The sequence below is a fragment of the Natator depressus genome, chromosome 2 (assembly GCF_965152275.1).
Source record: "Natator depressus isolate rNatDep1 chromosome 2, rNatDep2.hap1, whole genome shotgun sequence".
NCBI lineage: Eukaryota > Metazoa > Chordata > Testudines > Cheloniidae > Natator > Natator depressus.
This window is the reverse complement of record NC_134235.1, coordinates 57,668,039-57,693,491: the sequence shown is the minus strand read 5'-3', so window position 1 is coordinate 57,693,491 and position 25,453 is coordinate 57,668,039. Positions and strand designations below refer to the sequence as shown.

Genomic DNA, 25,453 nt, shown 5'->3' with positions numbered 1-25,453 from the left:
GTGCTTGCTTGACAAACAACTAGTTGGCTTCCTTATTACGTAGACTGCAGATCACCATTTGTCCCAGATAACGTACAATAATATAAAGACTGTGAAATCTAATCCATCAAGAGATGATGCAAACAAGCCCCAACTCGATGAAAGGGGATTGCCAAATAATGATGCAATAAAAAACAAATTTCCTAATTACAACATATAAAATAATTGTTTGACTTTTAGATCCACTGGAGAAAATGGAGCAAAAACTATAGTTTACATAAAAGATGAAGGGAAGTTGGAGCTGGACTCAAATGCTAAATATATCCCATTATATCACAACTGAAGCTTACAATATACATAATTCTTTTACTTGAATGAAATTCAATAGTAAACTATTGAAACTGAAGATCATTATTTTTCAATAAGATGAAGGGCTAACCTTTGTAGGCCACAATCTGCCAGAGAAGTAAACTATGAAATGATTAGGCACATTAGTGAGGGTGCTCCACATCTTGCACAATTGGGCCCTCAGTTTGTAATCGCTAGGAGCAAGGAGCCTGGGTGAAAACCTGTCTCCATTGAAGTCAATGGGAGTTTACCACTGACATCAATGGAACCAAGATACCATGCTCTGTCTGTATTGGGTTCTGTACGAAGACATATATATCTATGTCACTAAATAAGTAATGACAATGACATTCTCCAGTCCTGATTTCAAAGTGGAAGTTCTGGCCAGCACAAGTTGAAAGTCATTTGATAAATACATGAACATTTCCCTTGTTTGTGGACTCCCTATCTAGTAGCACAATGCATTATCATTGAAGTATTAAGAAAACATGCTCTATCAATTACTGTACCAGAAACAGGAAAATTCTGAATGCTTCCCACTATGTATAATATATTAAAAAAACCACAAATCCCCTTCTAACAGGAATATATTTATCTGCTGATCCTAACCATAGCAATATCAGGCCACTGCAGCATGCTTTACCTGACACTACAAATTACAAGTATCCAGAAACAGAAGTTGGTACAAAATGCAGATACACAGTTAAATAAGAAGGTATCTTGCCACAAGTGTATCCAATCTGCGTGTCATTATCTACACAGATCACTTATGGGTTTCCTAGTGGAGTTTAAGGCATTGGTTCTGAGCATATAAGACCTAAATGGCTAACAGAGAGGCTGCCTCTCACCTTGTGACATACAGCCACATTTTAAATCAGCACATTCGAGCTCAAGCTGAAACCCCAGAGGTAAGAACAGGAAAAGGCTGCTGGAAGGGCATTTTCTGGGGATCCCATGTTCTCAGAATTCACTCTCTTCTCTTGGTCCTAAATAGTTCAAATCTACTGCCTTCAGGACATGCTGTAAAGTGCAGCTTTTTTCCTCCCTCAGATGTTTACAAATGGGAACAATGTGAGGGCAGGACTTTGTGGATATAGAATTATTTTAGCTTATTTCCCTGGTTTGTTGGCCATATCCAACGACATTGCTGTGAGTTAGTTATTTTGGAGCGATATTTCTGCTGGAAGTACTTTTAAGTAGGGCTGTCGATTAATCGCAGTTAAATCACATGATTCACTCAAAAAAATTAATCGCAATTAATCACAGTTTTAATCACACTGTTAAACAACAGAATACCAATTGAAATTTATTAAATATTTTGGATATTTTTCTATATTTTCCATATATATTGTATTCTATATATTGCATTGTAATTGAAATCAAAGTGTATATTATTTTTATTACAAATATTTGCACTATAAAAATGATAAACAAAATATATAGTATTTTTCAATTCACCTCAGACAAGTGCTATAGTGCGATCTCTTCGTTGTGAAAGTACAACTTACAAGTGTAGATTTTTTTTGTTTTGTTTTTGAGTGCAGTTATGTAACCATGTAAAACTTCAGAGCCTACAAGTCCACTCAGTCCTCCTTCTTGTTCAGCCAATCGTGAAGAAAAACAAGTTTATTTACATTTACAGGAGATAATGCTGCCGTCTTCTTATTTACAATGTCACCAGAAAATGAGAACAGGCATTTGGCATGGCACTTTTGTAGCCAGCATTGCAAGGTATTTACCTGCCAGGTATGCTAAACATTCGGATGCCCCTTCATGCTTTGGCCACCATTCCTGAGGGCATGCTTCCATGCTGATGGTGCTCGTTAAAAAAAATAATGCATTAATTAAATTTGTGACTGCACTCCTTGGGGGAGAATTGTATGTCCCCTGCTCTGTTTTACCCACATTCTGCCATATATTTCATGTTATAGCAGTCTCGGAAGATGACCCAGCACATGTTGTTTATTTTAAGAACACTTTCACTGCAGATTTCACAAAATGCAAAGAAGGTACCAATGTGAGATTTCTAAAAATAGCTACAGCACTCGACGCAAGGTTTAAGAATCTGAAGTGCCGTCCAAAATCTGAGAGGGACAAGGTGTGGAGCTTGCTTTCAGAAGTTTTAAAAGAGCAACACTCCAGTGTAGAAACTACAGAACCCGAACCACCAAAAAACAAAATCAATCTTCTGCTGGTGGCATCTGACCCAGATAATGAAAATGAACACATGTCGGTCCACACTGCTTTGGATTGTTATCGAGCAAAACCCGTCATCAGCACGGACGCATGTCCCCTGGAATGGTGGCTGAAGCATAAAGGGACATATGAATCTTTAGCACATCTGGCATGTAAGTATCTTGTGACGCCAGCTTCAACAGTGCCATGAGAATGCCTGTTCTCACTTTCAGGTGACATAAACAAGAAGCGGGCAGCATTATCTCCTGCAAATGTAAATAAACTTGTTTGTCTGAGTGATTGGCTGAACAAGAAGTAGAACTGACTGGACTTGCAGGCTCTAAAATTTTACATTGTTCTATTTTTGAATGAAGGTTTTTTTGTACATAATTCTACATTTGTAAGTTCAACTTTCATGGTAAAGAGATTGCACTACAGTACTTGTATTATGTAAACTGAAAAATACTATTTCTTTTGTTTTTTGAGTACAAATACTTGTAATAGAAAATAAATATAAGGTGAGCACTGTACACTTTGTATTCTGTTTTGTAATTGGAATCAATATATTTGAAAATGTAGAAAACATCCAAAATATTTAAATAAATGGTATTCTTCTATTGTTTAATTGTGCGATTAATTTTTTTAATTGCTTGACAGCCCTACTTTTAAGGTATGTCAAAGGTGCCTACAGCATATGGAGAATAGCATTGGGAGATCTATTGGAAAAACATGATAAAGTGGGAAAAGCATCAGGAAAGACTGGAACTAAGGCCAAGTTAAAGTTATAAATAATCTTTTATGGCCAACTTTCAGCAAGAAAACAAAACGTTTAGGGTGTACACATCATACTCTGAAATAGTCACATAGTTCTTTTCCCTGGGCTTTCAAATCATTCCTCAAAATTCACTTCTTTCGACTTATTTCCATGCTGATTTCCTTCCCTGTGCTCCTCTCCTATCCTGCCCTACTTCACTCTCAATTTAAAAATCTGTTCCCTCTTTCATCTGCATGTTCTATGTTTATCTAATTTAAACTGTAAACCTTTTCGGGCCAGAGAATGTGATTTTTTAAAACCTTTGTAAAGCCCCATGCACAGTTATGGCACTATATGAAATGTATAGTAACAAATAAATAAAAAGATATGAGTTTAATATGTACTGATCAGACTGTAATTGTGCATTTGGTACTGCGGAAAACAGACTGAGGTTATTTAACCCAGGGAGAGAGAGACTTTCAGTCTTGCTTCATTTTTCCTCTCCTGCTCTTGACAGGATTCTAGCCCGATTAAAACAAAACATACAAATAAAAAAAAACCTCCCCAGAAGTTGAAAGGTGATCTAGACTAGAAACAGTAGTACCCACATATAGAGCAACAGACAGCAACATTATAGTCACATTCATGGTAAGCCACTAATGTAAATAGGGCTCAGGCATCTTTTCCACCTGTTCACCTACTAGTTTTCATGACTTGATGGTAAAAAATGCAGAGAGTCTTGCCTATATTAATTCTTGCACTATTTCCACCATCTGTGCTTCTGCACCACTGGTGGGAGTAGATACAATATGGAGGCATACATTCTTTCAGTGTACACATGGCCTAACCAGCAGAAGGAGTAATTGGAGGTAATGCTGAGTCATGAATGCATATTGTAGGCATATAAATGTCAAAAAAGCATAAATCGACAATTTTGTTCCCTGAAAGCATGCACTACATACATTAAAAAAGCGTTTGTTCCCATGAAGCTCACAAAATGTGGATCTCCAAGTTTTCCTGTAGAATATGACTTTTCGATTTGCCAGTAAGACTGACCTGTTCTGATTACCAAAAGATGTCTGATCTATAGGCAAGATGCTGTCCGGCCACGGTGCGGTCTGATTCGGAGGAGCTTGCTGTTGGCTGTATTGAGGTCCCCCCATATTCATCTCCAGTTCAGATGGCCCTAAACAAGAAAAAGCGATCAAACATCTGTAACAGTGAAGGGCTACTACCTTACTGTTGGTGCTTTCAAATAAGTTATATTTGCTTTGAGTGAACAAAAAATTGTCAGCATCTTCATTTGTAAAGAGGCATATATACAATAGATCTTTTGTCTCAGTTTAACCATCATTCCAATTTAAGACTTTGCTTTCTTCTCGTTGCACTTTAACAATTTCAAAGCATCATGAAATTACTGGTCAATAAATCTTTCACTTTTTTATTTTTAGCATACATCAAAAGAACTCTGCAAATACAAATTGATGAGTATGGTACTACATTTGAAATGACATAACAAATGCAAATATGAACAAAGACTAATGCAAAGGGTATGAGCATTCTACTTGCAATCTGTATCCAAAGGTACTTGCTTTAGTACTGACCTAGCACAAAGGAAGTGTTAAAATATATATTTTCTTTTAGAACCTTATTTCTTCATAAACTAGAAAATCTTCCTATCCTATTCCTTTGGTCACATATCTCTGTGCGGCTAAAGAAAGACAGAAAAACTGTCGACATAGTGACAAACATTAAAATACACACCTTAAACAGGCTCTCTCCTTGTTGAACAGGATATTTCCACTGTATGCTGTAGGGAGCCTCTAACTTGCTCAACACAATTTTAATCGAGTCTATATTTGAAGCTAGATGTTACCTTCTACCTAATCATACAAAGCAGTAATTGCAAAATAATATACTACAGTAAGGCACTGGGGCTTACCCATATTCATGACCTGAGACTGAAGCATCTGTCTTGGGCCTGGCTGGCTGCTGGGTCTCATAGGAATGCTGGCTGTTGGGTTACGTATCATACCTCCTTGGATTGGCCTGTTCATGGCACTGGTTGTAGCAGCACAGGTTACCCTCACAACAGAACCCTGGGCACCCCAGTCTCCAGATGGCATGGCAGGCCGAGGGGTATTACCACCAACCATTCCTGTATAAAATCCAAATACAGTGAGACCCAGATGCAAGCCTCGAAAACATCTCCAAATATTCCTGTTGGTTGATTAGCTTAATTTTCCAGAGAAAAATGTACTAGTTTGTCAGGTTTTATTCAAAGCAAATTATATCTCAACTGCCTGTTCAGACATGTAACTCTGCAGGCTTGTGCATTTTGCCGTTCAGTTGAGGAACTGGGGACTACTACAGGTTTTACATGAAGGTGACCCTTTTATCATTTCTGAAAAGCTGTTAAGCGTAAGTGTTCCCATATGTACTCCACAACAGGTGCGGAGGGTGTGTGGATAACCCTGACTTCCTTCCTCAGGAAATGAATCATGTTTGCTGGCATACATGTCAGCGATTTGCTTTTCAAGTCCTATGTGAGAACGTGAAGATCTGGGGAACAACAAGTTATTAATATACATTTATAAACACAAAAATGTAAATATGAATTCTTATTTAACACTGATCTTTCGAAAATTCTTGTCATTCATAACCACGAGCCTTCCTAACTACAAGACTTACCCGGACAAACTTGAATCAATAGATGGTGAAAGGAAATTACTCACAGGAACTTTCTGATACTTGGTGCAGTTCATTACAGCTATATTAGGGGAAGTCCTCCTACACCTACTGTAAACCACTAATATAATTTATTTACACTTTAAATTTATAGGCTAAGAGTACTGTACTACTGTGGTAATCAAAAAACTAAAACTTGTAGAAATACAGCATTGGTAATCATTTCAATACTGTATTAATATAGGAAATGTTGGCTCAGCTCAGATGGCTGGTCTCTCTAGTCTGGTACTCTGAATAATCAGTGGCCAGTGCCTTCAGAGGGTGGTAAAAATAATAATTCACCAAGCCAATTGTGCAATGCAATATGTTGATGGGGAAAAGTCCCCCCAGATCCTTGTAGGCAATCAGCTTTCCACCTGAAGTATGAAATTTGCTTCCATATGACTTATGGTTTTTTTACATCTACACAATTGTATCAGCTGAAACACACGGCAAACTAGCACAAATGGCAAGAATACGGATGGCATGCTCCAACATGCATGCATAGTATGGAGAAAAGTAATTTCCCTAAGAGCCTGCAAGACAATCCCTAAACTGCTCTACAAGAATCAGGTATTTTAATCGCTGGCACAGTAGTACAATTTGCATTTCCTGATATTGATACAAAATGAATAATAACTGACCTTTTGCTGTCAGCATTTAACATGCTTTACACCACTGGTTCTCAACCAGGGGTCTAGGGCCCACTGCGTGGCCTGAGATGGTTTCAGGGGGTCCACCAAGCAGGGCCAGCATTAGACTTGCTGTGGCCCAGGGCAGAAAGCCAAAGCCCCACCGCATGGTGCTGAAGCCTTGGGGTTCCAAGCCCAGCCATCCAGGTCTGAAGTCAAAGCCTACGTAACTTAATTTCGCAGGGCTCCCTATGGTGTGCGACCCTGGGCAATTGCCCTGCTTGCTACCTCCCAATGCTGGCCCTGCCTTTTATATGCAGAAAAACAATTGTTGTGGCACAGGTGGGCCATGGCGTTTTTATAGCATGTGGGGGTAGGGGAAGGGGGACTCAAAGAAAAATGTTGAGAACCCCTGCTTTACAGCATCTGACTATTCAGACTTCTTAACTGGAGTTTCATACTTCATAATCGTAAAACGAATGGTAACTGATGTAAGTAACTAAACAGAGACACTTCATCCAAACTTTTCCAGTAACGTTTTCCCCTCTGCTAACCTTTGTAAGGTTTAGAGACAACTTACAGAAATAAGATCATTATAGACATGGCACAATCAATAATAAAGTTTTAAAAGGTAAATTCATTACAGAATTCTAATGCTTCAAAGAAGACCGGGTTACCTGATTCAAAAATTAAAAGTCATAAACCCTGTTTCTTTTACTTAAAGTGAATTTTAATGGCCATGAAAGTAGGCAAATGGACAGCACCAGAGACAGAAGTTCTGTTTTTAATCATGGAACATACATAGTATGGGCAGCAATATCACCAACATGCCTGAAATTCTGTTCTGGAGGTGATATTTCTATGATGGAGAGGACAGCTCATTCTCTGTGGTCATTTAATTCTTGACGAAAAAGGGTGCCCTTTTGCAGCAGATACACCAAACTATTAACAAATGGACAGAGATCACCAATTCATTTCACACAGACCCCTGAAGAGCCAAATGACTTCTTCTTTGTTTGATTTCTACCAATTTTGGTGACATCTGAACCTGGAAAGCTGACGCGAAAGAGTCCCTATTCCACTACTAATCCAATAAGTCTAAGTATCTCCACCCACACCTTTCACATGGTAAGTGAAAAGCACGTACTCTTGTGCACCACTTAATCAACAAACATTCTGAAGTAGTCCAGGGCAAAGCTGATGTGCCACGATGGTTTGCTGTTTTATCGTTAACTGTCCACTGTGTGGACAATTTTGCAGTCATTTGAGATTTTCCATTCAGGTTGTGCTTGATCAGGACTTTAAATACATACAGGATGCATCTGTAATGATCCCTACCTTGATTATGTTACGCATAAATATATGCAATTAATTAAATAAGTTAACAAAAACAGGAAACGGTATTTGAATTCTTACCTGTGCTATTGTTCCCTAGAGTTCCTTGATTTCCTATCATCCCTTGACTGCCCATCATTCCTGGCTGAGGTATCGCTGAATATGGACTACTGTTTCTTATTGGTGGGAAAGGTCCTGAACCTGATGGGTTTTGCAATGTGATGTCGAGTGGTAAATTCTGGTTTGGTAATAACCTGCCCAGTTGCCCTGCCCGTGGGTTATTAAAAGCTAGACAAGAGAGAGAGGAAAAGTGAAAAAAACAAAGTTACATGACTAGAAACTTAACTTATAAAAATACACTCTTCAAACAGAGGGGTTGAGATATACAGCGTTGCATGCGCATATCACTCCGTAGCTGTATTGGATATGCCCCATCCAGACAGCATTACAAAAAATGCGATTACTGATGCAGGTACTGATTGTATTTTAAGTAGTAAATGGTGTAAAGTTAAAATAATTTCCTGAAGTACAACTACAGCATACGTGTACTACCAGGTGATGTGTGCTTCACTGCCAAACAACCATATCCCTAAATGGGCTGTGGCTGAAAACAGAAGTACAGGTGTCAGCCTGAGGCAAAACTGTTATGAAATTCAGAGTTTGATAGGCTTCATAACTTTCCCCATGTAAACTGTATCCCTGAAGAAGGCACTAAAATCCCTGAAGAAGGCCTCTGGCTGTATGTGGGTCATTTCCTGATACCGTTACTATCCCTCCTTACATAGATTCTTTACATTTTTTGCCATCAGTTAACACCTGTACTTTCAAGGTTCAGTAACAATTATTTCAGGCTGAAGTCTTAGTACTATACCACCAGTGACAAAAAAACTACCAGGAAAATAGTTTTCCTTAAGTTCACTTTTATCTACTTTAACAAGTACATGTGAATTTCAACACATTCCAACACATCCTATTTCTTAAAGAAACATACTTGCCCATTACCCCACCTTTTTTGTGAATCTATTCCTCTGCTGAGACTAATTTTAAAAGAATTTTTGCTTTAAAAATCAGCCTCAACAGAAAAAAATGCATATAGGTTTTATTAGAAAGGTGAATGTCAACTCTTCAAAAGAAAGCAACTGAAGGACAGTTATTCTTTGAGAGATTTTTTTTTTTTTTTAAAGGATAGCAACTACTTCCTAGTATCTAATCAAATGGTTCCCAGTTGTGCTCTGTAGACTCTCTTGCTGCTCACGTGGTACTGGCTCTTCCTTTCTTGTTACCTGCATATACTGCTAAAATATATTAAATATTAAATATATTTTAAATTATTTTTCCATATAAACATTTTCGGCAACTGCCCCAGGGATAGTCTCTGACCGTGGATGGCAAGAAGTCATACACAAAACAACTTCTTTATTTTGATGGAACCACAATACAAGAAAGCTAGAGAACTTCTTATTTACTCCAGACTATAGTACAGACACTTATAAATCTTAGAATTCAGATGAAGTATTATTAAGCTAGTTTAAAAAATCAGAAACATCTTACTACAAAAGGTGTCTAACTTGTCTTTCCTCTTTATTGTGTCATGACAGGAAGCACCTGTGTGAATTATTTTCTTCTGATGTTTTAAATTCTTTGCAGTAAACTCTTTTGTATAAACCTAAGGTGAGTCAAAACTTTGCACGCAATACCTCACTCCTGAGCATTAGGTCTTGAAACACCATATTTAACATCAGTACAAACAAACCAACCAAGTCTGGTTACCAGAGAGACCAACCGACCTTACTGATTTAAAATGGGTGGGTACCACAAAGTCCAACTCAGAACTGAGCCAAAACCTGATTTCAGTAGCAACCCTAGGACACTTGCACTCTGAGCCAGCAAAGGCTTGAAATAATGCAGATGTGGAGAGAGTTGTTATGAATGCAGCTTTATAAGTAGCCAATGATCACAGAAAGGAAAGACGGGCAGGTCAGAAGGACAAGGTGGCTAAGGGAATGCAATCAGATTCAAACTATATGTCCTATTGTTAATCAGCCACAGGGAAAAGTTTTGATGGAATTTTCTTCCTGAAAAAAGTTGCTGGATCAGGCAAATTCTAGTGGCTACAGTCAATTTTTTAAAAGTAAGTATCAATGTATTCTTAAGTATTGTAACAAAAAGCCTCAATAAAACATTTCAGGCAATTTCCAGAGTCTGAAAAATAACTAAATGTTTTTATTAAAATAAAAGCTCTTTTGGAATTGAATATGATTTAACACCGATTCTGTATTACTTTTGTAGGTGTTTATGGCAGGACAAAAAAAGAGGAATCCACTCACTATTTCAGCACACATGTAAGTTTCCCTACACTACTTAAATTGCAAAACTAGGCAGATGATTCTATGGGACACTGATGCAAGAAAGGCTGGGGAGAAAACATATTTTGTGATATTACTGGGTAAGGAAAACAAGCTGCCTGGTTTACAAAACTACTTGCCAAACCCAGTATGACTTCCTGGCTCACAACTGCTTTGCTGTTGTGCTATTAGGAGCTCTGGCAACAGACATAAAAGGTGCAGGTGTGACTGTTTCCAATGTTCCTTTCTGCAATTTAATACACAGAAACACAGCTTAAAATACCATTTTATTTACATTACTAAGTAGAATCAAATAATAATAGTATCTAATGTTCCTGTGAATGAAACAACTTTGGTACTGCATAAAGTTTGTGCAAGTCATGTCAAACACATGATTTGGCCCAAATAAGAACTGAAGGTAGTGTGATGTCAAAAGCAGACATTGAAGGGACAAAAGATTAGTGGTCTTTGATTTTGGGTCCTCATCCTGAGATACCTTAACTTCTGAAAATTTAGATCTTGGCTGGGAGAACCTTTTGGAAATGAGCCACTGCACCTCCCTTTAAAAAGAGGTCAGGTAAGAGGAAGTAATGTCAGCCAAGGCAGACAGTTAACTCAGGAAAGCCACTAGGTGTCTGGACCACATGGGAGGGAACTGTCAGACCAGGTCTCACACAGGACACTATTAAGACTCAGGAAGCACGAAGACTTCTCTTTGAATTATATATTGCCTAGGATAGCCTTCCTCCACTTACCAAAATGAGTATATTTAACATATACACTGTTTAAACCACATCCACACCATGTCACAAACTGACCCAAGGCAAAGCATTCACAAGTACAAACAAAACGTTAGTCTTAGCTCATGAAAAACAAAATAAAGAATACATAATAATGTAAACTAAGAAATAAATTTGAAAATTGACTTCTTTGGCTTTTGTCACATAATATATCACATTTAAATTTAATGGTCAGTAGTGTTAAGTATATATCTAGCTTTTAAAAAGAATGTTAAGAAAGTTTAGAAGGGTTAAAAATGTGAATTTACCCAACGGGAGATGCCATCGGTCTTGAATAAATATGTGTTTAGAAAGTTTACAAAAATCCACAGAATAGCTCCAGTTTATTAAATAAATGGGTATTTTAATAATATGTCTAAAAACTATATTTAGGCGGTATTTAGAGCATGCCCAGTTTATAAGGGTAAATATTTTAAGCTGGATTTAAAAAAAAATCAAACCAAACCAAAAACCAGGTTTACCTCAACTTTCATTTTCGATAACACTCCGACCTTACTTGAAGTATTTATTTTTCACAAACAGATAAATATTTCACTTACAACATGTAATTTCACTTATAGGGGACACTGTCAACTTGAAATTGAGTCAATTAAAAACAACTGATTCAAATCAGTGTAGGTATTACACTTGACCATAAGTCCTGCTGGCAATTTTGTAATTTTGGAAGCACATTTTTCTATTTATTCTAATAAAAGCGCTCCCCCACACCCTTTTTATTGTGAGAAACAGTAAAAACAACTATACAGAAAATGCTGTCAAATGTGCAAAGTTAACAGGCTGGAAAAAACAACAATATATTATTATTATTATTAATAACAATAGCAGGTAAAATATTTTCAAACAGACGTGTGAATTTTATTTTAAATTGAATGTCCCTTTAACCCTTCAAAAGGGCACTGACTTTCAGCACAGTACAATATTTTGGTTCCATTTGATCAGGACAGCAGATGGTGCTGTTGGGTCACAGCAGATCTGAAATAGCTCAACTGTCTACTTCACAGCCTGCCAGCCCCTGGGGCATCATTGCAAAACCTACATTTTCATCTGACAATTTCATAAACTTGCATGACCAGTTATAACACAAACTTACTGCTCTGTGAAATCCTCATTGCTGGTTTCTGGGTTCCAACAGACGTGCCAGGGCTGTTTTCACCTGTAAGCTGCATGAGGTCATTGATGATGGCTTGCTTGTCGACTGATCCAGCTGCAGCCCCGGGCCGGGTATCTGGGAAAAGCTGTGGTAACTGACTATTCTGTAGATCATCCAGAATCTCCTCCAAGTTATCCAACTCACTGCCCGGCTGCAATGAAAATATAGCACAAGCTGTTCTTCATATGAACAGTAGACAGGGTCCAATCATGGCTCTTAGAGCCTGTGGAGCACTGAGAGGAGGGTGAATACATGTAGTGCCTGAGAGGCATTCGGTATCATCTCCAGGGAGCCTGGTGAAGCGAGGGGGGAAGAGAGGACTCACTATACCTGTAGAAAAGGGGAAGGGTGCACTCCCTCCAGTGCTTGCCACATACAGTCAGTTAGCCCAACCATCCCTATTTAGGTTACTTAACTGTGCCAAGATTCAGAGCCGTCCCTTGGGTACAGCTAATTGGGGTGACCACTCCAGACCCCATGTTTTGCGAGGCCCTGAGGGCTGGTGTGATTGACTGGCGCATTCGGTCCCAGAACTGATGGATTCATGACTTCCACCCCAGGCCCTGAACCCCTCTAGGGATGGCCCTGCCAAGGGAACTTCTCTCTCAGCTGAGGGTCAGGGGGCACAAGCAGCCACTTTATGGCTGCCTCATGCACAGGTGAACTGTGTACTGTTCCCCCAGCACCAAGGCAGTTATAATTTGGGGGGAGGGAGACAGAGTGTTCACAGTGGTGGCAAGGATGCTGATTTGCGTAGATATAACAAATAATAAAGTCCTCACAATCATACTGCTACTCTTTTTATGACTAAGACACACTATAGAAAAATTACTTTATATTTGACTAACAAACCCTCAATATTCATATTTTCCATGTTAAGCTTAAAAACTGAATACTGTGCATAAGCTAAACATTACAGCTTTGTAGAAATTAAATTGAAAAGAAATTAGCAATAAAATGAAGTGCTGTATATTAAACAGCTGCTAATTAGTTACTAGATTTAGGAGTCTATCTTGCTCTAGTTATGCACACAACTTTCAAAAACATCCATGGGAATTACCTATCTGCAAGCAAGCAAAGAACAGACCTCTAATTAGATTAAACACCTACAATGAAGTTCAGTTTACTCAAAAAACCTGCAGAAAATTAAAATCCAACAAACACAAAGGTTGAACAGTGCATTTTTCTTGGAGGTGTCCATTTCACAGATTTTAGCATTGCTTAAATCCTTCTCCTCCATCCTTAAACATATGTAGTTAAAATTCTTCACACACTGAAACTTTGAAAATTGTTAAAAATTATGACCTCCTATTCTAGTATTTTCACCATGGAAGACTTTAAAATCTCTGGATATATTTTGTAACACAGCATATATACGAGGCTTCTATCAGGATCAGGACCTTTCTTAGGCATTGTACAAACAGAATACAGATGCAGTCACAGCAGCCATATGAAGGGTGGGAAATACAAAAACAGACACACACACACCTTTTATATACAATTCTTAATGCAATATTTCCCCCCTTACTATTCCTCCTCTAAATTGTGAGCCTATACATCACTTATTGCTAGATTTCTTGTAGGTGAACCAAAAAGTACTAAACTCTCCTCCTCCAGTTCCTACCCATAGGCTTATAGATTAGTTTAGGGAGCAGGATCCACACAAAAGGTGTGGTGTGAAGGAAGGGGGAGTTAAATTTGGGAGACATAGACAGGAGCGTGGTCAAGGCTGGCACTGTTGGCCTGGCTGAGTGGGTGGGGAGCAATGTGATAAGAGATGGAGTATTAGGAAGGACGGCAGAGCTCTGAAGAGCCTTGAACTTGTTATGGAAGAAGTTGATGAAAAGATACAAACAGGGCAGGCAAGGAAGTTGATTTTAGAGGCTGCTTTTTATATGAATTTAGGGGCAGGGAGGAGAAGGTTGAAAGAGTCATGGAGGGAGCGATGATGGGCATCATAAATATCAGAAGGATGATACAGTATTATTTTGGGGAATTAAGATATATGGCCTTCATTAAATAAAATCTGTGTAAACTAGGGGGGAAAGTTTTGCATGTGCAAGTTGTATTTTTGTTCTTTTAATACTCTGGCTACGATAATTCTGGGTTATACAACAGGCATAACAAAAGCTAGGGATGAAAACACTGGATCCAATTTAGTCACAAAATGTCACTCTTCCCTAGAAGATATTTTCATTTCCCCTGAGGAAGTGGCAACTAAAAACCTGGTAAGGAAAGGCCAACGATAACAGATGTCTTATAACAATGCAACTAGCTAACTACCCCTTTTTGTTGTAGTGTAATCAGTGTTGCTGCTTTATTTTCACTTTTAACTGAGAACAGGTTTCAGAATTACCAGGCCATTTTCAAAGAGAAAAACAAGACACTACTGTTAGGGCCAAATTCTCCCCACACATGCATACAAAAACTCTTTGATATCCACCCTCAAATGGCACCACATGTGAAGAAATTGGTGGAAAAATCTCTAATTGGCTGACTTTCATAGGATTTCTCCACTGATTTTAATTCTGTACTCAATTTATTTCCTTCGTGGCCTAATTTGAACTTTAGGTAGGGTACAAGGCATACCTTAAATTCCCTATGTAACAACAATTTCAAAAGTGCTGTTCCTGATACAGCTCTGATGATCACGAGAGTGTCAAACTGTGTACACAAAACATATCTTTATAACAAAGCAATGACACTAAACTTCACAAAGTACTAACAGAGTCATGCTTAAAAATGGTCACAAGTATTTTACAAAGCACCTTTCCAGACAGTACTGTGTGGATGAACAGTGTTCCAAAGCTGAAATTAACTTTGTTTTCATCCACTCCACTAATACTAATGTTTCTTTTGTAAAAATAGATGCTATTTCATCTTAAGCATTTAAACAGTTTCAAAATATATTGGTCTATAAGCACTACGGTATCAAATTTACCCCCCGCTACATCCTTCCATGTATCTTAATGGAATTAGATCAGGCCCTAAATGTTTCATAGTCAAAGTTTTTGTGGTTCCCCTCTTGTCTGCTGAGGGCAACAAGGCCAGGTTGCATTTCTTCTCATCATTCATGAGGCCAATATCATATTTCCCCCACCATCATGCGAAAGCAGTCAGTGGGGGCCTTTTTTAAAAATTGGGGTTTTCATGCTGGGAGGAACTTTAAAACATACTGTTCCTTAAAACCATAAAGATAACTATTTATTAATTATTTGTTTAGTATAGACAACATGCTCATTGCTGTACAACATACAAAAATAAAAAGTCTCTGTCCCAAACAGGTTATAAGTTAAAAGACACAGAGAAGGCAAATGACTGGGGAGTGAGGTTGGGAAGGAGGGAGAATCCGTGGCGGGGGATGATTTAGGGGTGTTCTCATTCATTACTGTAACAAACTTACACCTAAGGATGCATACACTCATAAAATGAAGGCAAACTTGACTCTCTCTGTTCTCTCTCTCACCCTTCCTTCTGCCAGCAGCACCACTTCCCTTCTGCATTTCTACACTCTCTAAACTCTGGAATACAACGCTTCGATCCTGCCTCCAGCCCATGCAGGAGTCTGCCTGATCCTCAACAGCCAGACTTCTTTCGTTGCCTTATACTTTAGAACAGAGATGCTTCTGAGCTCTATCAGGAAATCCCCACCCGGTCACAGGGAAGCAAGGGTCTAGCAGCGGGTAAGCAGAGCAGAGTAGGAAGGTAAACTGGACTAGGGGTGGGATTGACCCTGCCCAGGAGTCCTAACTCAAGTCCTTTCCTTTCCTACACAGCATTCCCCAGCATCTTTCCCAGCAAGACAGGAACCTGGTGAGTCCCCGGGGCTTGTCCATATGGGGACACTCAGGAAAGTTAACATGAATTAACTAAAGCTGTGACGTTATAGGCATAAGTTAGAGCACATTTTAACCTCAGACTCATAGACTTTAAGGCCAGAAGGGACCATCATGATCATCTGACTGACCTCCTGCATATTGCAGGCCACAGAACCTCATCCACCCACTCCTGTAATAGACCTCTAACCGCTGCCTGAGCTACTGAAGTCCTCAAATCATGAGTTAAAGACTTCAAGTTACAGAGAATCCACAATTTACAACTGCAAGTGACCCGTGCCCCATGCTGCAGAGGAAGGTAAAAAAAAAAAAACAACACAGGGTCTCTGCCAATCTGACCCAGGGGAAAATTCATTTCTGACCTCAAATATGGTGATCAGTTAGACCCTGAGCATGTGGGCAAGACCCCCCAGCCAGAAACTTGGGAAAGAATTCTCTATAGTAACTCAGAGCCCTCCCCATCTAATGTCCCATCACAGGCCACTGGAGATATTTGCTGCTAGCATACCATTGTACGCAGTCTCATCAGATCAACCCCTCCATAAACTTATCAAGCTCAGTCTTGAAGCCAGTTAAGTTTTTTGTCCCCACTGCTCCCCTTGGAAGGCTGTTCCAGAACTTCACTTCTCTGATAGTTAGAAATCTTCAACTAATTTCAAGCCTACATCTGCTGATGGCCAGTCTATATCCATTTATTCTAGTGTCCACACTGGTGCTTAACTCCTCTCCCTCCCTGATGCTTAGCCCTCTGATATATTTATAGACAGCAATCATATCTTCCCTCAGGCATCTTTTGATTAGGCTAAACAAGCCAAGCTCTCCGAGTCTCCTCTCATAAGGTAGGTTTTCCATTCCTCGGATCATTCTAGTTGCCCTTCTCTGCACCTGTTCCAGTTTGAATTCATCTTTCTTAAATATGGGAAACCAGAATTGCACACAGTATTCCAGATGAGGTCTCACCAGTGCCTTGTATAATGACATTTCCTTATCTCTACCGGAAATACCTCATATGATGCTCTCGTTCAGATGATCTTAAATCTCCTCAAACTACAGAAAACTATGGCCACTTTACTTCTGAATGACAGCATCCACACAGAGGTTTAATGCACTTTAATTATGCTATGAAGTTAATGTTCATGAGTTAATTTGTCTTAAGTTTCCTGTCTGTCCCATGTAGACAAGCTCCAGAAGATGTAAAACACCTCTGGGCTTGTCAGAATTCTAAGGGTTAAGACTAAAAGCTTTACATGTACAGTATTTACTGTATCTTTTTCTTTTATCTTTAACCTCATTTCCTACTCACAAAAGTCACTGCTTGATAAATTAAATATTTGGGTCCCTCACATTCTATCTCCTCCATCTTTTGATCCTCTGGGACTGCCATGATGTAACAATGTAAAATTTGTGGCAACACAATCCTTTCTATAGGAACAGACTAGGTCATAGGCCTATAATGACAACTGCAGGGCCAAGCGGGAAGGGAAGCATGCACGCTGCCATTGAAGATATTTATGTTTCATTGAGGGTTTTCTCAGATCACAGAAAAAACAGTAACACATTCTTCCATACTGATGCTGTGCCTGGGTCTCCGCATTGTGACAGGATCACAACAACGTAGCCTTGGCACCACTTGTCCCTAACCGTTAAATCCTATGTCAGGTTTGTTGTCTTCTGTCTTTCTCATGGTGGCATGTTAATCTTTTTAACCTAATCTCTTATAATTCACATCCTACCAGAAGGATGACCTTAAGTAAGGCTGGAAATAGGTTTTCAAAGCTGTAAGTAATAGGTTTCAGAGAGGACAGGCTCCCCTTTAAAGATTTAAAAGTTTGAAACTGAAGCAAAATGTTTTTCAATAGTTGCAGCCAAGAGGTGAAAAGATGGTTTTGGTTAAGGAAGAGGATTGGGACTCGTAAGCTTTGGGCTCATTTCCTGTGCCTTGTGATGATCAATTTGTCAATGTTTATGAAGTTTCCTGATACGAGTGATGGAGACTACACAAGTACAATATCTATCTAAAAAGACAGGTTTCAGAGTAACAGCCGTGTTAGTCTGTATTCGTAAAAAGAAAAAAGAAAAGGAGTACTTGTGGCACCTTAGAGACTAACCAGTTTATTTGAGAAACAGATTGATAGAGCCAGAAGAGTTCCCAGAAGTCACCTACTACAGGACAGGCCTAACAAAGAAAATAACAGAACGCCACTAGCCGTCACCTTCAGCCCCCAACTAAAACCCCTCCAACGCATTATTAAGGATCTACAACCTATCCTGAAGGATGACCCAACACTCTCACAAATCTTGGGAGAAAGGCCAGTCCTTGCCTACAGACAGCCCCCCAACCTGAAGCGAATACTCACCAACAACCACATACCACACAACAGAACCACTAACCCAGGAACCTATCCTTGCAACAAAGCCCGTTGCCAACTGTGCCCACATATCTATTCAGGGAACACCATCACAGGGCCTAACAACATCAGCCACACTATCAGCGGCTCGTTCACCTGCACATCCACCAATGTGATATATGCCATCATGTGCCAGCAATGCCCCTCTGCCATGTACATTGGTCAAACTGGACAGTCTCTACGTAAAAGAATAAATGGACACAAATCAGACGTTAAGAATTATAACATTCATAAACCAGTCGGAGAACACTTCAATCTCTCTGGTCACGCAATCACAGACATGAGGGTCGCTATCTTAAAGCAAAAAAACTTCAAATCCAGACTCCAGCGAGAAACTGCTGAATTGGAATTCATTTGCAAATTGGATACTATTAATTTGGGCTTGAATAGAGACTGGGAGTGGCTAAGTCATTATGCAAGGTAGCCTATCTCCCCTTGTTTTTTTCCTACAAACCCCCCCCCCCCAAGACGTTCTGGTTAAACTTGGATTATTGCTGTGCACATTGTAAGATGAGCTATTGCCAGCAGGAGAGTGAGTTTGTGTGTGTGGTTTTTGGAGGGGTGTGTGTGTGTGTGTGGGGGGGGGGTGGTGGTGGTGAGAAAACCTGGATTAGTGCTGGAAATGACCCACCTTGATTATCATGCGCATTATAAAGAGAGGTTTCAAAGAGGGATGGGCTATTACCAGCAGGAGAGTGAGTTTGTATGTGTGTCTGTGTGTGTGTGGGGGGGGGGGGGGGAAGGGTGAGAAAACCTGGATTTGTGCTGGAAATGGCCTTCCTTGATGATCACTTTAGATAAGCTGTTAGCAGCAGGACAGTGGGGTGGGAGGAAGTTTTGTTTCATGGTCTCTGTGTGTATATAATGTCTTCTGCAGTTTCCACGATATGCTATGCATCCGATGAAGTGAGCTGTAGCTCACGAAAGCTCATGCTCAAATAAACTGGTTAGTCTCTAAGGTGCCACAAGTACTCCTTTTCTTTTTTCTTTTTATCTAAAAAGAGAGACAAGTTATTTTGGCTGATTAGTATGTGCAGTGAGGGAGAGACAATGTGGCCCACTGGTTAAAAGAGGGGACTACAAATCAGGTGAGCTGCGTTCTATTTCCTACAATGTATGCCAGCGGTTTACTTTGGGACTTTGGATAAGCCACTTCACTCCTGCGTGCCTCATTTTCTTCTTTTCAAAGCACTTTGAGGGTATATCATGAAAGGTATTTTATAAATGCAAAGTACCCTGTGCATATTGAAAAAGTCAACTGTTACTGAAGGACACTAAGTCTTAAAACAATATTTGAAGATCTGTGCATATTTGCATATTTAGTTACAATAGCAAATAGGAATTATCTGACAACCTTGTTTTTTAGGGGCTCATCAAAGATTTGTAATGAGCAGTTTTAGTCACACACACATAGATGTAATTAGCAACTATCTTAACTCCTTTGTAGCATTTTAAACATTGTCCTCAGATTATTTGAGGGACTCAAAAAGGTAAATATGAAACAAACACCTAGATGTTGAAAAATGTAGTAATATTTATGATATAACCAAAATCTTTAATAAATTATTTCAGTCCTAGTAAATATATCTTATCAAACTGTTTCTTTTTTTTATCATGGATTATTGAAATATTGCTCATATATCTAAAGTACAACATTTCTAGTTACATTCTGTTTTCATTTTCATGGAAAACTGTTCATATTTTGACATTTGTATAGTTTTAAACCTTAGATCACCTATATGGATATACTCTACAGCTTCTAGAACTGCCAGGATATTTTCTGTCTACATTGCTCTAGATTTGGAGCAGTCTGTGTTTTACCTAGTAACAGAAACAACAGAACTGTCTGAACACCTAATGCTACTCAGTAACAATAAATGATGCCTTATGAAAACCTTTTGTTTTAGAAAACAAGTCTTCTTTTCTCACTCACCTCCCATAATTGCTTAAACTGGAATTGCAGGCCACTTAATAGCGTATGGCTAAGATAATCATCATCACACTGAGGGGGAAAAATGGTAAAAAAGACACTTGAAATATTCTCCACTATTTGAGAAAGGTTTCCTGTCAGTTGCTGGGCTCAGTAGAAGTATATGTTTAAACACACTACCTAGAAGAATGCTATTTTTAGTACGGTGGTACACTTCAAAGCATTTCCTGTTCAGAAAGTGTTACACCAAAAATAAAAGGAGAAAAGTAACGGCTCTTTTTGCTTCAGAACACAAAGACTCCCCCTTACCCAGAAACCACTCCATTATGGGGTTGCTTTAAAACTTCCTGTGACACAGCACACTGAAATGAATAATTTAAAAATACACCATCCCTTTGGGGGGAAAGTCAAACAAACCTGCACAGTAGGTAACAGGAGCACAAAGCTAGTTTTCATATAAAGGAGGAAGAAGAGGGGGAGGGAAACGACACAGGAGGATGGAAGAATTTAGAACAAGAGTCTGTGTCCTAGTCTTGTATTAAATAGTTCCAGCTTTGATCTAAATTTAGGTAGTGAGTGTTTCCTGTGAGAAACTGTTTTCCAAAGCTGAAAAGTTTTTGATGCTAAAATATTTTCAGTGATTTTATAAATTGGGTAAAGTGGTTATTTATATAGGGTACTGGCTTGCAGTTAGATAAATGCTTACATTATTCTAAACTCATCACCACTTCCTTTCCTACTCAATGCTGGATTTCTCTTGGTTATTCTAGTCAAGGTTTCACAGAGTCTTAAATAAGGTTTTGAAATGATCTTTTAAAAAGAATTATCTTCGGAGATTCAGCATTCTTACAAAACAACTACTGCCATTTAGGATATTTTTCACATCTCCTTATTTGCCACTCAGCTAAACTTCAGTATTGCTAGCTCATGATTTTTTCGTGAGTCTTGCAACATTTGGTGTTTTTCTTACAGCCTCAGCTCTGGTAGTCATGTGACTGAGAGTCTCTGCTTTCACTATTATTTTTTTAAAAAAAGACGTGTCTAGCTCCTATGGCTGTGGAGAAGAGCTTGAAAACATGAATACTGTGGACTGAAAAACCAAAAGGCTAAAAAAAAAAATCCAAAATTTATTATTTTTAAAAGTCTCATGAATTTTTGGGCCTTGACATATTTTTGAACGCTTGGGATTGGCAATACTGAAACAAACTTCTTCACTAAAAGTTAGTATACTTACATATTTAAATTTAGTGGACAGATACGTAGCACAAGTCTCTAAGCAATTCCCTCTCCACAAAATATATGCATTCACCATTGAATATGAAACTGAAATTTTAATTAGTGGAAAGGACAGCAACTGGGAACCATGAAAGTAACCAACTGCCTCTTTTAAGAGCACCAGGCATAAACACTGAAATAATTCTTCTAGCGACTACCAGGTTGTATATTCTCATGCTAGTTGAAACTTGGAAGGCCAAACTGAGTTCTTCCTTACATCCCAGTGTAAATCTGACATAATTCTAGTGACCTCGGTGAATAACACCAGATTTCCACTGGGATAACTAAGAACAGAATTTGATTCGGTACATTTGAAATGGTTTATTGTTGTCAGTTGGGTTTTAACATTCTGTACATCCATGATTTTTCTAACCTAATGAAGTATTAAGTTCTCATTTAGAATCCGATTGCTCCCACTCTAGCTATATTTAAGGCATTACAGAATATTAGCTGTATAGAGAACTGTATTAACATCCAGGCCCGAGGATTAATCACTAAGGAAATTAGTATAATTTGGCTCAGTTTCCCTCCTGAAGGGTACGAAGGATTGAAAAATTATAGTTGCCCCTCAGGGATGGTAGCAGCTGTCAAGAGTTATCCAACCAAAAGAAATAAAGGCGGCTTAGAAAATGCTTACTTGTATGTGCTCCGAACAGTGGGATGGTGCCCTGCTGTAATAGCATGTTTGGATGCTGTGTTCCATGATTATTACCTTCTCTCTAGAACTGCCTATTGGTTAGAATCTGCTGACACAGCAGATGGTGTGCAGTGGTTTAGGGCTTAGGACATGTGGTCTATCCCCCAAAATCGGGGGGGGGGAAGGGGAAATGGTAGAATAGAATTCCCCACAAAAACAAGCAAGCAAACAAGCAAACCATCAAGCAAACCCACACCTAAGAATCAAATTAAAAATGCACAATAAAAAAGGAAAAAGACATGGGCTTGAGAGTCATGAAGGTCTACATAATTTCTTAACTGATCATGATTTACAAAGTAAGGATTAAGACACAAAGCATTGCCAAGGGATTAATGACCAGCTGGGAGAGTTGATGGCACAGGTTGACGCTATGGATCATTAACCCCAGCTAGTCATTAATTCCCCAGGAAATGCCCTGTGACAGAGCTGTTATCGCAATAACCCATTTAAAAAATAAATAAATAAAACATGTTAAAGGGGTTTACTTTTTGTGCAGTGTCATTATTTCCACGGAACAGTGAAAACAGAATGATTCTGACTGCCACTGCTGCTACCGTACAGGATATTTCTGGGAAGTGAACCACGAACAGAAGCCAATCAAGTGTATACTTCTGTTTTGTACAGACCCATCTAATTTACTCCCAGGGATTTTTATTCGGACTGAGTAGCACTTAAAAACCATGAGCAGGATCGGGCCCATTTCTGTGCTAGTGCTGTGCATACCCAGGAAGACATTTCTCAGTGCCCTGAGAAACTAAGAAAGGAACTGGTGGTTGAATTTTAGAGCTTTATGAGTTAAAAACTAATGGGGTTGAACAAGGAAAGTCCTTTTGTTTTGTGTCTCATCTACAGGTCACATTCAGTATAAGCAACAGCAAGGCAAAGTCTGAATCAGTCCTGCAAACACATCTTTGGGAAAGCATTCATTCCAGATGTGAGAAGTATAAATAAGCATGTGCTAAGAATTAACCCAAGGTACCACAGCTTCCCCCTATTCTAAGTATAGATGAGATACCTTTTTAGTGCAGTGTCATTATTTCTGCAGAGCGCTTTAGGTATTAGAGCACCTTAGCTATCAGTATGTGGTCAGTGTTTGCAAATGTTGACTTTTGAATGGTCACTCCTGTTCTCCAGCCACATTCACACCACCGGTCTGTTCTCCCTAGAAGAATGATGATCACAACCTACTAACCCATTCTGGTAAATACCACCATTTGGAGCCAAGACTGGAACTTGGGGAAAAAATGCTTTACCTACTAATCTACTAACACTGTCAAGAGTCACACTCTCAATGGAGCTATGGAAAGGGTGGAGAGGAAAGAAATGCTAGATTAGAACATCTGATTTACACAGAAACATCACCCTTGTAAGAATGAATTATCAAATTTATCCAAGAGACTTCTTACCTGTTCATTAGGCTCAAAGTTTATCTCCTCCTTTTCTGTCTTCATAGCTATTAACTTTGTGCTACTGGAAGGGTCTGTTTTACTGTCCAACCGCTCCAGTTTTGGGGTTACGTCCGGTAAACCAATATCTTTAGTATCATCTTTATCTAGCAAGTAACGAAGTAGTGCATTTTCTTTCTTCTTGGGACTCACTGGTTCCTGTTTAACAGTCACCTCTGAACCAGGAGCTGTGCTATTGGACTCCTGGTTCAGCTCTTTGCCTGTGGCCTCTGCTGTAAGCTTAGCCAAGTCTACAGGAGAACTGCTGTCCTGCAAGAGTCTGTGCAAAATTTTATGCTTCTCCTTGAGCGAGGTTCCATGTGCTGAACCAGAACCAGATAAGCCTCCGGTGGAGTCCTTGTTAGCGTCTCCCATAGAAGTTGACAAGGGTGAAGGCTCCATCTGATCAGATTTGGTGGTCAGCAGCTGTAAGAGCTTTGTCTGGCTTTTGCCATCATGCAGTCTGTTCTGTCCATCAGGCCGCTCACCACTGATAACCTGGGGCACATTGTTATCATTACTGTCTTTCTGTTCTCCTGAATGGCAACTGCTCTCTGTTTGTCCAGTTGTACCTTCTGATTGCTCCCCGTAAAGTCCAAAACAGTCTTTAGAGTCCAGGCTTCCCATTTTGCTCAGCTGGGGAGGATTCATAGTAACAGGGGAATTTTGTAAATTACCCATTTTTAGGTCAGGTGAAGCCAACGATGACCCTAGAGAAACTCCATGACCCTCACTGAGGGCTTGAAGTGCATTTAGGGAACTGTTGGTGTAACTATGGCTATTTCCTGTGCTGCTGCAAACTCCCACGGGTGAATGCAAGCTTCCTGCAGGGGAAAACTGACTGGGTGGAATTCGAGGACTTCCTGCCACTCCAGGACTCACACGATGCCTTGGGGAAAGCATAGAGTTTGGCTGCCCTGGGTTCATACCAGGGCTGCTTTGTGAGGGACTATTCATTTTTAGTGCATAGTTACTACCCTGAGGAGTGGATGCTTGTATGCTTGACACATGGTTCATTCCCCCTGAACCACTAAACCTGCCTGCTGGCATGCCCATTTGTTCCTTTGGGCCATTTATGGCAAAATTTATATTGCTACTGATGGTCATATCCTGACCTGGGTTCCCACTGCACATGGCCTGATGGGCAGGGCTGCTGGAGCTAATTGGGTTCAATGTCTTCCCCATTGCTTGTCCAGTCAAATCCTGATTCATTCCACAGACATTTTGCTCTCTGTACCATGAAGGGAAAAAACAACAGTCTATTAGCTAAAACGAAAGAGATCTTACAAGTTCCAATTACATTTTAAAGTCTCTTTTAAAAATATGAGAGCAGACCTGCAATTAAAAATCAAGATATTGCTTCTGACAAAAGCCATCTGCAATTACCAGCATGGCTACACATGCACAGTTTTCAATGAACACCTACAGTTTTTCAGTAGCTTATTAATACATCTGTAGTTTAAAAGAAAAAAAAATACACTTCACTTAAATTACAAACAGTAGATAGGTTACAATTACAATCTCTCTGTATACCCAATATATCTCTTCCCTCCATACAGAATGAGTTACCTTCCATAACTGAGGGAGGTTTCAACTTCTTAATTTTACCTCCTTAAA

At 39.3% G+C, this 25,453-nt stretch overlaps 1 protein-coding gene across 3 annotated transcripts in view; it reads right to left on the bottom strand.

The window, feature by feature from the left end:
- Positions 1-25,453, bottom strand: part of NCOA2 (nuclear receptor coactivator 2) — a 251,838-nt gene that overhangs the window by 24,382 nt on the left and 202,003 nt on the right. For all 3 annotated transcript variants that reach the window (XM_074944251.1, XM_074944252.1, XM_074944253.1), the window contains 5 exons: positions 23,798-25,067; positions 12,186-12,396; positions 8,032-8,238; positions 5,199-5,414; positions 4,313-4,442 (listed from right to left, as the gene is read on the bottom strand). In XM_074944251.1, the coding sequence (XP_074800352.1) occupies positions 4,313-4,442; positions 5,199-5,414; positions 8,032-8,238; positions 12,186-12,396; positions 23,798-25,067 (2,034 nt within the window). The remainder of the gene's footprint in view (positions 1-4,312; positions 4,443-5,198; positions 5,415-8,031; positions 8,239-12,185; positions 12,397-23,797; positions 25,068-25,453) is intronic.